The sequence below is a fragment of the Oryctolagus cuniculus genome, chromosome 1, assembly GCF_051225735.1.
Source record: "Oryctolagus cuniculus isolate XC-2025 breed Fujian yellow rabbit chromosome 1, ASM5122573v1, whole genome shotgun sequence".
Lineage (NCBI taxonomy): Eukaryota > Metazoa > Chordata > Mammalia > Lagomorpha > Leporidae > Oryctolagus > Oryctolagus cuniculus.
The window spans coordinates 182,273,200-182,288,916 of NC_142867.1; the positions used below are offsets into that span (position 1 = coordinate 182,273,200).

Here is a 15,717-nt window from a genome sequence, read left to right on the forward strand (position 1 = left end):
CAGGCTGCTGTTGTAGGCATTTGCAGAGTACCCCAGGAGATAAACGTTCTCCCCTCTACCCCATTCCAGGCTACTTCCACACTCCCTCTTTCTCCCACTCCCTTTCTGTAAACTCTGCCTTTCAGATAAATAAATAAATATTTCAAAGAATTAAAACTTGAATTCATTGCCAATATTTAAAAAATCATATAATAGGGATCAGCACCGTAGCATAATAGGTTAAACCTCCATCTGTGGCACCAGCATCCCATATGGACATTATTCGAGTTCCAGCCGCTCCTCTTCCAATCCAGCTTTCTGCTAATGGCCGGGTAATGCAACAGAAGATGGCCCAGGGCTTGGGCTCCTGGCTTCAGACTGACCCAGCTCTGCCTACTGCAGCCATTTGGGGAGTGAACCATCAGATGGAAGACCTTTCTGTCTCTCCCTCTCTCTGTCTGTAACTGCCTCTCGAATAAAATAATATTAAAAACAAAATAGTCCTGGGGCCAGCACTGTGGCGTAGCAGGTAAAGCCGCAGCCTGCAGTGCCAGCATCCCATATGGACGCCGGTTCTAGTCTTGACTGCTCTACTTCCAATCCAGCTCTCTGCTATGGCCTGGGAAAGCAGCAGAAGACAGTCCAAGCCCCTGGACCCCTGCACCTGCATGGGAAACTCAGAAGAAGCTCTGGCTCCTGGCTTCAGATCAGCACAGCTCCAGCCATTGCAGCCAACTGGGGAGTGAACCAGCAGATAAAAGAACTCTCTCTCTCTCTCTCTGCCTCTCCTTCTCTCTAACTCTGACTCTCATGTAAATAAATAAATCTTAAAAAAAAAATAGTCCTATGCAGGGCAAAGTTTAAAAAGAGGCATACTACAGTAATTTTCTCCAAAGACATCATCAATTCCTATTTTCTCCCTATTGTAACACATAATTGATGTGCTTAATTTATTACATATATCATCTGCCAAGAGTCTGCAGATATGAGTTAGAGATCATGACATACATGTACCTGAATCTGAAGTGCCTATCAAGTTACCATAAAAGCTTTTCAGGATTACAACAGTATTTTATCTTTGTATCCCTTATACTATACCAATATGGTAGTCCCTTAATAAACTGTGCTTGCTAAGAAAACATAAGCTATCCAGATGGAAATATCTCATAATCAAGTAGAAATAATTATATGAAGTCTCAAAGTGCATAGACAGGAAATACCTATTTGGTGACATATTACCAATTTGGTAATAGGAGGCTTTTAAAGCTGTGGAATTGGTAAGAAAATAGATTAATTCATAATAAGCAGACAAAAAAGAAGGCATTAAGAAACCAAGGAGAACACTTTCCTTTAAAGGTTAGAGAGAAAAAGGAACCAGATGGAAAAAAAATTGAGAACAGAAGTCTGAAAAACCACAGGAAAGCAAAGACACTGAAGTTATAATGCTAAAGGAAGAAAAGATTTTAAAAGAAATACTTAACAGCATCAAGGTGAAGAAAACCAGAAGACAGGGACTATTAAAAAGGACAGCAAGCAATCAGGAGACCATTGTTCTCTGAGAATTTACAAAGAAATTGTACAGTATATCTTCCTATTAAGTAATCTCATATCCATTCCACTATATGATAATAGCACTCTACAAAGTATAAACAATAAAAGCTGACAGACGTAAGTATACATATACACCTTTGGCAGTATCCATCTTTATGAAGCTTTACCACACAGATTAACAAAAACAAGTTCTAGAAACAGCAGAAAAACATTGCAAGGAAAACAATATATAAATAAATTACATGAAGGAAGTTTTCTCAAAAGCCTCCTTAATATTAAATGCTTACCTGACACATTTGTTTCTCAATATTGTCGAGTAAGAGTGTTGGAATGTTAATAACAACATCAGTTCCATCTAAAGCATATTGGTTAACAAGACCAAGGACTGAACTAACAATTTCTCTCTCTTTTTCCAAACACACGAGTGTTTCATTCACTGAGGCCCACAAAGACCTAACCTTTGAATACAAACACAAATAAAATTAGTTCATATATAACCCTGCATGTGTATTTTTTTAAATTTATTTACTTGAATGTCAGAGTTGCAGAGAGAGAGGAGAGGCAGAGAAAGAGAGAGAGGTCTTCCATCTGCTGGTTTACTCCCCAATTGGCCACAATGGCCGGAGCTGCACCAATATGAAGCCAGGAGCCAGGAGCTTCTTCTGGGTCTCCCACAGGGGTGCAGGGGCCCAAGGACTTGGGCCATCCTTTACTGCTTTCCCAGGGCATAGCAGAGAGCTGGATCGGAAGTGGAGCAGCTGGGACTTGATCCAGCGCCCATATAGGATGCTGGCACTACTGGTGGTAGCTTTACCCACTACACCACAGCACTGGCCTCCATGTTTTCATTTTAGAAAGTACACATGTAGGGGCTGGTGCTGTGGCGCAACAGGTTGAAGCCCTGGCCTGGAGCTCTGGCATCCCATATGGATCAGCACAGCTCCAGCCATTGCAGCCAATTGGGAGTGAACCATAGATGGAAGATCTCTGTCTCTTTCTACCTCTGCCTCTCTGTAACTCTGCCTTTCAAATCAATCAACCAACCTTTTTAAAAAAGCTATTTGCTCATTCCTAGTAACAAAGTATTCCTAAGACAATTACTAATAATACATATATTTTAATTGTTTAAAAGCACTGATATTAATTTCAACAGGACATGAAAGAATTTCCCAAGACAATCTAGCTCACTAGGATTTTCTAAGAAATCATGTAGAATATCACGATACCATTAGCACTTTCTATATTCTGAAAAGCTATCAATTTAATTGAGTTTAGGGAGAAATTTAAAATTTTTTCCAGAAGTAAAAAACTACACATCGACAGTCATTCACAGTCTACTTACATGTGACACACATGGCATATATTTAAAAAAAAAATTTTTTTTTTGAAAGGCAGAGTTATAGCGAGGGAAAGACAGAGAAATCTTCTCTCTGGGCAATAATTTTATTTTTTTTTTAAGATTTATTTATTTGAAACTCAGAATTACAGTGGGAGAAGGAGAGACAAAGAGAGAAAGAGCTTCCATTCCCTGCTTCCCTGGTTCACTCCTCAAATGGCCACAACAGCCAGGGCTGGCCAGGCTGAAGGCAAGAGTCAGGAAGTTCTTCCAAGTCTCCCATGTGGGTAGCAGGGCCTCAGACACTTGGGCCATCTTCCACTGCTTTTCCCAGGCCATTAGCAGGAGCTGAATTAGAAGGGGAACAGACAAGACATGAACCAGCATCCATATAAGATGCCGGCACTGCTGGCAGTGGCTTTACCCAAGGCACAATGCCAGTCCCAGTAAATACTTTTTTTAAAAAAAAAGAATTTTCATAAAATGATGTTGATCAAAGGGTATAAAGTTTCAACTAGATGAGTGGAATGAATTTTAATAATCAATTACACTAATGGTGACCACAGTTAATAATAATGAATTATATATTTTAAAATTACTAAAATATTTTTAGTATTCTTACCACAAAAAAAGTGGTAAATTGGTGAGGTGATGGAATTAGCTTGATCTAAATCTTCTATAATTGCATGCATGGATGGATCAAAGCACCACACTGTGTACCCCATAAACGTATTATACACAATTATTTGTCAATTAAAAATTGAAAATAGAGAAAAAATTAAAAAATTTGTGTTGTAGCGGATAAAGAGCCACCTGCAAGGCTGGCATGCCATATAGGAGCCAATTTATGTCCCGGCTGCTCCACTTCCAATGCAGCTAGCTCCTGGCTCACAGTCTAGAGCAAGCAGCAGAAAATGGCCCAAGTCCTTGGGCCCCTGCCACCAACACAGGTGTCCCAGATGAAGATTCTGGCTCCTGGTTTCAGTGTGACACAGCACCATTGTGGCCATTTGGGAAGTGAACTGGGGGACAGAAGATCGATCTCTCCCTGTCTCTCCCTCTCTCTCTCTAACTCTGCCTTTCAAATAAATAAGTAAATTTTAGAAGGGGGGACACTGATTAAGTTACAATCAAGGGCTTTTTTTGATGGATGGAGGATTTTAAATCATACTGAAATTTTAAATCATACTTAAAATTGCTTTTGTAAATATTTAAACTTACAAATTACAAGCTAATTTTTTCTATTATATTCCAGCATATAAAAGAACCCTTGAGGTCGGTACCGCAGCTCACTAGGCTAATCCTCCACCTGCAGCACCGGCACTCCCGGTTCTAGTCCCGGTTGGGGCGCCGGTTCTGTCCAGCTTGCTCCTCTTCCAGTCTAGCTCTCTGCTGTGGCCCAGGAGTGCAGTGGAGGATGGCCCAAGTCCTTGGGCCCTGCACCTGCATGGGAGACCAGGAGAAGCACCTGGCTCCTGGCTTCAGATCGGCACAGCGCACCAGCCATAGCGACCATTTAGGGGGTGAACCAACGGAAAGAAGACCTATCTCTGTCTTTCTCTCTCACTGTCTAACTCTGCCTGTCAAAAAAAATTTTTTTTAATTAGAATAAACTAAAAAAAAAAGCACTCTGATAGTTTTATATATCTCACTGGTAAAAACAGTGCTGCAAAAGGAGAACTTAAGAGTGTAACTGGGGGCTGGCGTTGTGGAGTAATGGGTAAAGCTGCCGCCTGTAGTGCCAGCATCCACATGGGCGCTTATTTGAGTCCCAGTTGCTCCATTCCCATCCAGCTCCCTTCCAAGTCCTTGGGCACCTAAACTCGCGTGGGAGACCCAGAAGAAGATTTTGGCTTCTGGCTTTGGATGGGTGCAGCTCTGCCCGTTGTGGCTATTTGGGGAATGAACCAGAGGATGAAAGACCTCCCTCTCTCTCTATTTCTTCCTCTGCCTCTCTACAATTCTGCCTTTCAAATAAATAAATCTTTAAAAAAAAAGAGTACAACTGATATGTCAAACACTATACATCATAAAAATAAGAAAGAATAAATTTGTCCCTTCAAATGTTGCCTCACCTTTTGAATTTTCTCTTCTATATTACTTTGGTCATCATAGGGTTCCATGCTAGTAAAAATTAATTGAGCTAATTAGTGATAAGAAAATCACAGGGTAATTTAACATCCAAAGAGCTAACTGGTCTACAAGTCCACTTACTAACAACTATTCCAATTAAAACCAAAAATAATTCATGCTAAAAGCAATAATAAACACTTTATTAGATGAAGAACTGGACAGAGTCCAGAAATATGTTCTAGTTCTATCATCATCCAGTTATTAACATATTATTTTAAATTGTTTCTAGAACTCTCATTTCCTCACCTATAAAATGCAAAAGGTAAACTATCATCCAGAACAACTTTCAGCTCTAAATCACATACCTTTTTATTTGATTTTGTAGTTCTATACATTCTGATCTCAAATTTCGAACTTGCTTAACTGCTAATCTGCAAGAAAACATACAAAATGACAACTTTAATTTCTTTACAATTAACTAGATATTTCCCCTTTTCATTTCCCCTTTGGAGACACTGACAGCCAGCTAAAGGACTGTGGACTCGCTTTTAACATTCACATAACACACAGACTGCTATTGAGATGGATGAGAATTTCTAGCATAGTACACTGTCTGACCTTGAGAAGAATGGAGAAGGTCAATGAGACTACTCTGCTCCCTTATCCTTGTCTCACCTACCTATGAGGTAAATTTAAATGTTATCTAGGGGAGCTGGTTCATATGGGCACCGGTTCTAGTCCTGGCTGCTCCTCTTCCAATCCAGCTCTCTGCTATGGCCTGGGAAAGCAGTAGAGGATGTCCCAAGTCCTTGGGCCCTGCACCCACATGGGAGACCCGGAAGAAGCTCCTGGCTCCGTTGCAGCCATTTGGGGAATGAACCAACGGAAGGAAGACTTTTCTGTCTCTACCTCTCTCTATCTGTAACTCTACCTCTCAAATAAATTAAAAAAAAAAAAAAATCTTTAAAAAAACAAATGTTATCTAGGGGTCGGCACCATGACATAACAGGTAAACCCACCACCTGTGATGCCAGCATCCCATAGATGCCAGTTCATGTCCTATCTGCTACACTTCTAATCCAGCGCCCTGCTGATGGCCTGGATGCTTGGGATGACCCAAGTGCTTGGGCACGCAACACCTACCTGGGAGACCAAGAAGCAGCTCCTGGCTCCTGGCATTGGCCTCCCCAGCACTGGGGAGTAAACCAGAGATGGAAAATCTCTCTCGCATTCTCTCTCTCTTTCCCTCCAAAGTAACTCTTTCAAAATAAATAAACATCTTTAAAAATAAATGCTATCTAATGCAATCGATCAGACATTTCAGTTCTGAGATAGTTTCGAAGGATTCCCTAGCTTTTGTAATAGATAACAAAGTATTTTAAAGTTATCTTACTGGGGCCGGTGCTGTGGTGTAGCAGGTAAAGCTGCTGCCTGCAGTACCAGCATCCAGTATGGGCGCCAGTTCAAGACCCAGCTGTTCCACTTCCAATCCAGCTCTCTGCTATGGCCTGGGAAAGCAACTGAAGACGGCCCAAGTGCTTAGGTTCCTGCACCCAGTGAGACCTGGAAGAAGCTCCTGGCTACTGGCTTCAGATCAGCCTAGCTCCCGGCCATTACAGCAATTTGGGGAGTGAACCAGAAGATGGAAGACCTCTCTCTGCCTCTGCCTCTCTGTAACTCTGCCTTTCAAATAAATGAATAAATAAATCTTCAAAAAGTTACCTTACTGCAGTTGTTTCTAACTGCAAAAAAATAAAGACCCAACCTATTCTTTGAGAATAAGGGCCTTGTCTGTCTTAATACCATTGTACCCATGCCTAAACAATATCTGCCCCCATACAGTTCAAAAGAAAGTTTCTTGAATAGGTGAATCTAAATCAAATAGGAGCAGGCAACTGGCAATTGGCACAGCAGTTAAGATACTGCTTTAGACATCTGTATCCTTTGTTTGAGTCTCAGCTCCTCTGCTTCCAGTCTACCTTCCTGCTGAGGCACATCCTGGGAGGCATCAGAAGATGGCCTGAATACTAAGGTCCCTGTCACGTGGAACCTGGATCGAGTTCTGGCCTCCTGGCTTCAGCCTGGCCCAACTCTGGCTATTGCAGACATCTAGGAAGCAAGCTGGCAGATGGAAGACACCTCTCTATCTCTTTTTCTGCCTTTCAAATAATAAAAATAAATTTAAAAATCTAAAAATAAATACAAATTAGTAATGAAATGGTTAAAAATATTATAGACTACTTAAAGAATTACATAATTAATGAAATATCTACTCAACAAAATATTAAACAGACTTTTAAGTAATGTACTATGCTAAGACAGAAAATTTACAGAATGAAATATCAGGACATAAAAGGATGTAATAAAGAAAAGACACAAGACATAAAGAACACAGCAATTCTAACTTAATTCTTTATTTCCATGTAAAGAAATAAAACATTAGAAAACTTAGGATTTATTTATTTGAAATGCAGAGTGACAGAGAGATAGGGAGAGACAAAGACAGGGAGAGAGAGAGAGAGAGAGAGAGGGAGCGAGGGAGCAAGGGAGCGAGGGAAAGAGGGAGAGAGAGAGAGAATCTTCCATCTACTAGATCACTCCCCAAATGCCCCAAACAGCTAACGTTGGGCCAGCCCAAAGCCAGGAACTAGGAAACCTAAACCAGCCTTCCACAAGGAATTTAGCACTTGCCCCATCACCTATTTCCTCCCATGGATCATTAGGAGAAGGCAGGATAAGAAACAGAGGAAGGATTCATATGGGATGCAGGCATCCCAAGTGACAATTCAATCTGCTACACCACAAAATTCTCCCTGAAAACTGAATTTTTTTGTACTAAAATGATCTTTTCTTATTCTCAATGTCCCCTTTACAATACATTTGGTTTCAGAAATGAGGCCGGCACTGGAGTGTAGCAAGTAAAGCCATCGCCTGCAGTGCCAGCATCTCAAATGGGCGCCATTTCAAGCCCGGCTGCTCCACTTCCAACCCAGCTTTCTGCAATGGCTTGGGAAAGCAGTAGAGGATGGCCCAAGTCCTTGGGCTCTTGCACCCACGTGGGAGACCCGGAGGAAGCTCCAGACTCCTGGCTTCAGATAGGCCCAGCTCTGGCCGTTGAGGCCATTTGGGGAGTAAACCAAGGGATGGAAGACCTCTTTCTCCCTGCTTCTGCCTCTCTGTAACTCTGCCTTTCAAATAAATAAATAGGGGCCGGTGCTACAGAGTAGTAGGTAAAGCTGCCACGTACAACACAAGCATCCATATGGACACTGGTTCGAGTCCTGGCTACTCCACTTCCAAGCCAGTTCTCTGCTATGTCCTAGGAAAGCAGTGGAAGATGGCCTAAGTCCTTGGGGCCCTGCACCCACATGGGAGACCTAGAGGTGGCTCTTGGCCCCTGGCTTTGGATCAGCGCAGCTCCAGCCATTGAGGCCATCTAGGGAATGAACCAGCAGATGGAAGATCTCTCTCTCTCTCTCTTTCCTTGCTTCTGCCTCTCTGTAACTCTGCCTTTCTAATAAATAAATAAATCTTTTAAAAATAAATAAATCAATCTTAACAAAAAAAGTTTCAGAAGTTACCTGGCTTTAAAATCAAAAGACAATAGGCAGTGTTTTGAAGTAGGTATAATTTCTTCTGAAGTTATATGGCTAGCATGTGATTAAAAAGAAATATTTTCTAACTATTGAAGTATCACTTACTGTGCATTTTCCTGATATTTTTGAGTAACAAAATCTTCTCTTTGCAAAATTTGTAAAAATCTGTTACGTGCTACATGGCATCTGGCAATGCATTTGTGCAAATCTTGAGGCTTTAGGTTAAATGTCTGTACAAAATACGATGAATCTAAATGGAAGACAAATAAGATCTTAGAAGGCAAATTTAAAAGGTTAAACATAACAAAATGTTGAATTTTAATTAACATCATATAATTAAGAACTCCTTGGGGCCAGCACTGTGGTGCACTAGGTTTATCCTCCACCTGCAGCACCAGCATCACATATGGGCGCTGGTTCTAGTCCTGTTTGCTCCTCTCCCAATCCAGCTCCCTGCTATGGCCTGGGAAAGCAACAGAAGATGGCCCAAGTGCTTGGGTCCCTGCACCCACACGGAAACCAGGAAGAAGCACCTGGCTCCTGGCTTCGCATCAGCACAGCTCCATCTGTTGCAGCCATTTGAGGAGTGAACCAACAGAATAAAGACCTGTCTCTCTGTCTCTTCCTCTCACTGTCTGTAACTCTACCTCTCAAATAAATAAATAAAATCTTTTAAAGAAATTTTAAAAAAAAAGAACTCCTTAAAAGCTAGATATACTACATACATAAAAAGATATAACTGATGTGAATAAAGGATGACCTTTTAAGCCTGCTTTGTGGCACAGCAGATTAAGGTACTGCCTGTGATGTCAATATCCCATATCCAGCACTCCACTACTGTGCCAGAGAAGCCAGCAGAGCATGGACCCCCGCCACCCACATGTAAGACCTGGATAGATGGTTCCTGGCTTTGGCTTGTCACAACCCCTGCCAATGTAACCATTTAAGGAGTGAACCAGTAGGTAGAAGATCTCTTCTCTCTTTCTTTCCATAACTGCCTTTCAAATAAATAAATAAATATATATTTTTAAAAAAGATGATCTTCTATAAAATGCATTTATATAAATGATTCGTCAAAGATGATTTGCTTGGTAGAAGGAAATATGCTACAAATAGCATTATTTTAAGTCGTGACTTGTAAAATCAAATTTGTGGTTTTGTATGAACTAGTAATAAATCCACTTTCTCTAAAACAGAAATTTCTAACACATTGCCATTAACAAACAAAAAATTGAGAAAATATTCAACACAACATTTAAAATAATGTATTAGAGGCCAGCCATAATCACTAGATCTAAAATATAAAATAGAATGAGCAGTACAATTACATCTTAAAAATATATTTCTAAATTAAAAATGGAAAAAGCATTTAAGAAAGAACTAGTTGTTTTGTGAGTCCAACAAAGTGGTATGATTTTTACATTTTAAAGACTGTAAAAACAAACAAACAAAAAGGGAATATGCAACATAGACCCTCCTATGTTGTCCACAAGGCTAACATATTTACTATTTTGCCTTATATAAAAAGTGTTTCTCCATTTATATTAAAACATATACAGGGCGGCTCACTAGGCTAATCCTCCGCCTTGCGGCGCCGGCACTCTGGGTTCTAGTCCCGGTTGGGGTGCCGGATTCTGTCCCGGTTGCCCCTCTTCCAGGCCAGCTCTCTGCTGTGGCCCAGGAGTGCAGTGGAGGATGGCCCAAGTCCTTGAGCCCTGCACCCGCATGGGAGACCAGGATAAGTACCTGGCTCCTGCCATCAAATCAGCGCGGTGCGCCGGCCATTGGAGGGTGAATCAACAGCAAAAGGAAGACCTTTCTCTCTGTCTCTCTCTCTCACTGTCCACTCTGCCTGTCAAAAAAATAAAATAAAATAAATAAAAACATACAGGGGCCAGCACCATGGTGTAGCGGGTAAAGCCGCCACCTCCAGTGCCAGCATCCCTTATGGGCCCCTGCACCGGTTCGAGTCCCAGCTGCTCCACTTCTCATCCAGCTCCCTTCTATGGTCTGGGAAAGCAGTGAAAGATGGCCCAAATCCTTGGGCCCCTGCACCCACGTGGGAGACATGAGGGAAGCTCCTGGCTCCTGGCTTCAGATCAGCACAGCTCCAGCCGTTACGGCCAATTGGGGAGTGAACCAGTGGATGGAAGACCTCTCTCTCTCTTTCTGCTTCTCTTTCTCTCTCTGTGTAACTCTGACTTTCAAATAAATAAATAAGTCTTTTTAAAAAATATATACATGAATAGAAACCTATTTTAATATAAGATTTCAAACTACAATTCCAAAATAGTATTAACAATTTGCTTTTAGAGGTAAATCAGTATTTTAATTCTACCTGGCTTTATTAAAATCTCCTAAGGATTTAAATATTGTGAAGAACAATAACAATTTAGCAATCCAAACAAAATTCCTATTATAAGTTTAACTTACTTTTTGAATTATTTTTAATATATCTTACTGCAACAAATCTTGCAAAATGATACATCAAATGAATAAACTTAGGACCACCAGGAGAAAGAAACAAGGAGCCAACAACTTGAGGAAAGCTACTTCCACACTCAGCCTATGGAAAAAATAAGAGGATTCGAAAATGTTACCAACAATACTCATAGTTCATATTTACATCACATTGCTCATTTTTCTTTTTAAAAAATGTATTTATTTATTTGAAAGGTAGAGTTACAGAGAGAGGGAGATGGAGAGACAGAGAGAGCACCTCCATCCGCTGGTTCACTTCTCAAGTGACCACAAGGCCATGGCTGTGCCTGGCCAGGGGCCTGGAGCTTCCTCCAGGTCTCCCACATGGGTGTAAGGGCCCAAGCACTCGGGCCAACCTTAGCTGCTTTCCTAGGCACATTTGCAGGGAGCTGGATCAGAAGTGGAGCAGCCGGGACTGAAACCAGCACCTACATGGAATGCCAGCTTTACCCGCAGCCGGCGCACCGCACTGATCCGAAGTCAGGAGCCATCCTCCACTGCACTCCCGGGCCACAGCAGAGAGCTGGCCTGGAAGAGGGGCAACCGGGACAGAATCCAGTGCCCCGACCGGGACTAGAACCCGGTGTGCCAGCGCCACAAGCAGAGGATTAGCCTAGTGAGCCGCAGCGCCGGCCTTATATGCTTTTTAAAAGGGCATGGCAGTCTTTTAGCAGAAGCTGAGTATGTCCTTGAACACTGTAGGGTGGCGTCTCAGCCATCAGCACCCCACCTCATAGAACAGTGGCTCGGACATATCCAATTTCCACAGTGAGGTCTTGGAACATCACCAGCCTCAGCCCACACCTTAGTATCATTATACAATTTTAAAAGCATAAAAAACTTGACAAAGTTTATTCTACTGTAACCACAAGTTGAATTTTTTGGTTTTTCTAAACTCAATGGATTGTTCACAAAAAATTATAATAATAATGCCGCAATTGACACCATTGGAGAAAACAGCCATAATAATCTGTGATCAAAACTTTTCTTTAAAAACTCTGAGGGCCAGCATCATGGCCCAACAGGTTAAGCCACTACTTGCAAGGCAGCATCCCATATCAAAGTGCCACTTCCAATTCAGCTTTCTGCTAATCAGCCTAGGAAAGCAGAAGACAGCCCAAGTAGTTGGGCCCCTGCCACCCATTTGAAGACCAGCCTTCAGCCTGGGCCAGACCTGGCTCTTGTGGTCACTGGAGAGTAAACCAGAAGATGAAATATTTCGCTGTCTCTCTACCTTCCAAATAAATTAATTAATCTTTAAAATAAATTAATTAAAATTGTGATATTTACTCCCATGAACTCTGAAGTCTATTTCTAGTAAACCTAGCCAGCAAAGTTGGTATCTGAAAAATACAAAGAATCTCAACCAAAAATCAAACAATATTATTCTAAGATTTCCTTAGTAATTCCTTTTTAACTTACATCAGCTATTTTTAGCCTTTTTTAAAATTTTTTCTTATTTGCATTTTATTTGAAAGGCAGAGAAATACAAACAGATTAAGAGAGATCCTACGTTTCATCCACTGGGTCACTCCCCAAGTGCTCCCCAATGTATGGGCCCAGGGCAGGCTGAAGCCATGAGTTCAGAACTCAATCCAGGTCTTCCACATGGGATGGGCAGGGACCCAACTACTTCAGTCATCATCTGTTGCCTCCCAGGGTATACATTAGTCAGAAGCTGGAATCAGGAGCAGAGGCAGGATGCAAACCCAGGCATTCTGATGTGGGATTCAGGCATCCCAAGTGCTATATTAATGCTGTGCCAAATGAGCACCCCTAGCATAAAGTAAAAACAATGCATCCTTTATGAGGCAGGCATTTGGCCTGGAAGTTGAAATGCCAGTTAAGAAGTCTGCATTCAATACCAGACTGCCTAAATATGAATCCCAGATTCAGCTCCTGACTCCAGCTTCCTACAGAGGCGATGGTCATGGCTCAAGTAATTAGGTTTCTGCCACCTGGCTTCAGCACACTGGCACTGCAAGCATTTGAGGAGTAATCAGAGAACAGGATCATTCTCTCTACCTGTCTTGTCTGTCTCTCTCATATAAATACGTTAAAATTTCTAAAAAGAGACTGTACCTCTAAAAAATTAATGTTAGTTTGTAACATTCTAAAGTTTGCATCTTTCAAAAAAAGAATACTTACAGAAATCTTTTTTAACCATTCATAGCAATGTTTCCGGAATTCAGTTTCACTTTTTTGGTCAAATGGAGGCCAGCAAAATCTTAACAAAAATAAAAACATTAGAATTATCAACAAGTGCAATACATTTTTTATTAAAATCAAACTTATTTCCTACTGGAAACATAAGGCTAAATAAAGCTAGCATTCCTAGATTTTCAGCTAAAGATACCGACTTGTGAGAAACAGTCATTTGCCTTATAATTATCTATACAGTTCAGTTCAATTTAGGACATATTTAATGAAGGAATGAGCAGTTATTAAAATTTCAGAAAATCAGCTGACAAGAACAATACTCAATGACCCATTGGATTAATGGTATAAACTAGTATATTGGACCTAAAAAATTTTTTTTACATGAGGAGCCAGCATTGTGGCGAAGTGTGACAGAATTCGGCTGCTCCACTTCTGATCCAGATCCCTGCTAACGCACCTGGCAAAGCAGCAAAAGACAGTCAAAGTACTTGAACCTTGCCACATATGTGGGAGATCTGGATAGAGTTCCTGGCTCCTGGCTTCCACCTGGCCTAAACCAGCTGTTGCAGCTATTTGGAAAGTGAACCAGCAGATGGAAGATCTCTCTCCTCTCTGTAACTCTGCCTTTTAAACAAATAAATAAATCTTTAAAAATCTTGCATGAGGGGGCCAGCATTGCATAATGGGTAAAGCTGCTGCTCCTGCGATGCTAGCATCCCATATGGGCACCTATTCAAGTCCCGGTTGCACCACTTCTCATCCAGCTCCCTGCTAATGGCCTGGGAAAAGCAGCAGATTGTACAAGTGTTTGGACCCCTGCACCTATGTGGGAGACCTGGATGAAAGTCCTGGCTCCTGGCTTCAGCCTGGCCCCGCCCTGGCCATTGTAGCCATCAGAGGAATGAACCAGTGGACAAATGATCGAGCTTTTCCCTCTCTCTCTGTGACTCTGACTTTCAAATAAATCAACAAATTTTTCAAAGAAAAAAAAAACTTGCATGAGAGAAACATAAATGGATACACATAAGCAGAGAAGAGTGGCCAAAACAGAATATGAATCCCAGAGATAACCCATATCTTAGTCCAGCAATGCTACTGTTTTTGTAGCTAAGGAAGATACAATATGAAAAGTTTTGTTTTAGTTTTTCGGTCAAAAATACCAGAATTTAAAATTTACGTATTGTTTTCCCACAATTAGTTTCGCCCAAATTTTTACTCTGAGGCATAATTATTTTTTTAAGACCTCATTTTTTTAATTTCTATAACAAAATATTTTAATATACATAGAAAAAAAAAGACTGAAAGGCTAGAATAACAGTGAGTTTCTAGTTGATGGGTTTAGGAGTGATTTCTACTTCCCTGTTTATATTTTCCTGAATTGCTTAAGTCATAACATTCAGTCAGGAAAAATCAAGATCTCTATTTTGGCCGATGCCACGGCTCAATAGGCTAATCCTCCGCCTTGCGGCGCCGGCACTCCGGGTTCTAGTCCTGGTCGGGGCGCCGGATGCTGTCCCGGTTGCCCCTCTTCCAGGCCAGCTCTCTGCTATGGCTTGGGAGGGCAGTGGAGGATGGCCCAAGTCCTTGAGTCCTGCACCCGCATGGGAGACCAGGAGAAGCACCTGGCTCCCCACTTCGGATCAGCGTGATGTGCCGGCCGCAGCGCGCCAGCCGCAGCAGCCATTGGAGGGTGAACCAATGGTAAAGGAAGACCTTTCTCTGTCTCTCTCTCTCACTGTCCACTCTGCCTGTCAAAAATAAAAAAGAAAGAAAAAAGAAAAAAAAAAGAGCTCTATTTTTATTCAGAAAGAAGAAGCCCTATGTCATAATGATAGGAATTTCCAAGAAAAGTTTCTAAAAATGCTTGTTCTTTGGGCACTCACAAGTTTAATTTAAGTCAAAATATAAGAATAGATTACCAGGGGCCGGCACTGTGGCGTAACAGGTAAAGCCACCGCCTGCAGTGCTGGCATTCCATATGGGCGCCAGTTCAAGACCTAGCTGCTCCATTTCCAATCCAGCACTCTGCTATGGCCTGGAAAAGCAGTAGAAGATGGTCCAAGTCCTTGGGCCCCTGCACCCATGTGGGAGACCTGGAAGAAGCTCCTGGCTTCAGATCGGCTCAACTCTGACTGTTGCCACTATCTGAGGAGTGAACCAGTAGATGAAAGGCCTTGCTCGCTCTTTCTCTCTCTCTCTCTGCCTCTCCTCTCTCTGTGTAACTCTTCAAGTAAAATAAATACATCTTAAAAAAAAAAAAAAAAAGAATACATTACCAAAAATAAAAATAATGCCCTCAACAAAGGATTTACTTGTTACTCTTCTATTATAAGCAGTGATGGTACAATATAAACATCAAAACAAATTTAAACAGTTTTTCCAAACAGAACAAACCCAAATTACATGCAAAGTAACTCAGAACCAGGCCTAGCTATCTCCTTCTTAAAACATTTAATATTTAACAGCATATAAAAATAGACTATATTTAATTGAAAGTATTTTTGCCTATAGTAATTGATGCTTTTACATGTATCATATATA

At 41.3% G+C, this 15,717-nt stretch overlaps 1 protein-coding gene across 8 annotated transcripts in view; it reads right to left on the reverse strand.

Moving 5' to 3' along the window:
- HAUS6 (HAUS augmin like complex subunit 6) overlaps positions 1 to 15,717 on the reverse strand; it is a 53,531-nt gene that overhangs the window by 33,833 nt on the left and 3,981 nt on the right. For 3 of the 8 annotated variants that reach the window (XM_002707973.6, XM_089317565.1, XM_089317577.1), the window contains 6 exons: positions 13,165 to 13,243; positions 10,969 to 11,101; positions 8,641 to 8,785; positions 5,305 to 5,370; positions 4,942 to 4,990; positions 1,818 to 1,988 (listed from right to left, as the gene is read on the reverse strand). In XM_002707973.6, the coding sequence (XP_002708019.3) occupies positions 1,818 to 1,988; positions 4,942 to 4,990; positions 5,305 to 5,370; positions 8,641 to 8,785; positions 10,969 to 11,101; positions 13,165 to 13,243 (643 nt within the window). The remainder of the gene's footprint in view (positions 1 to 1,817; positions 1,989 to 4,941; positions 4,991 to 5,304; positions 5,371 to 8,640; positions 8,786 to 10,968; positions 11,102 to 13,164; positions 13,244 to 15,717) is intronic. The other 5 variants (XM_089317585.1, XM_089317588.1, XM_070052751.2 and 2 more) reach the window with 3 other exon arrangements.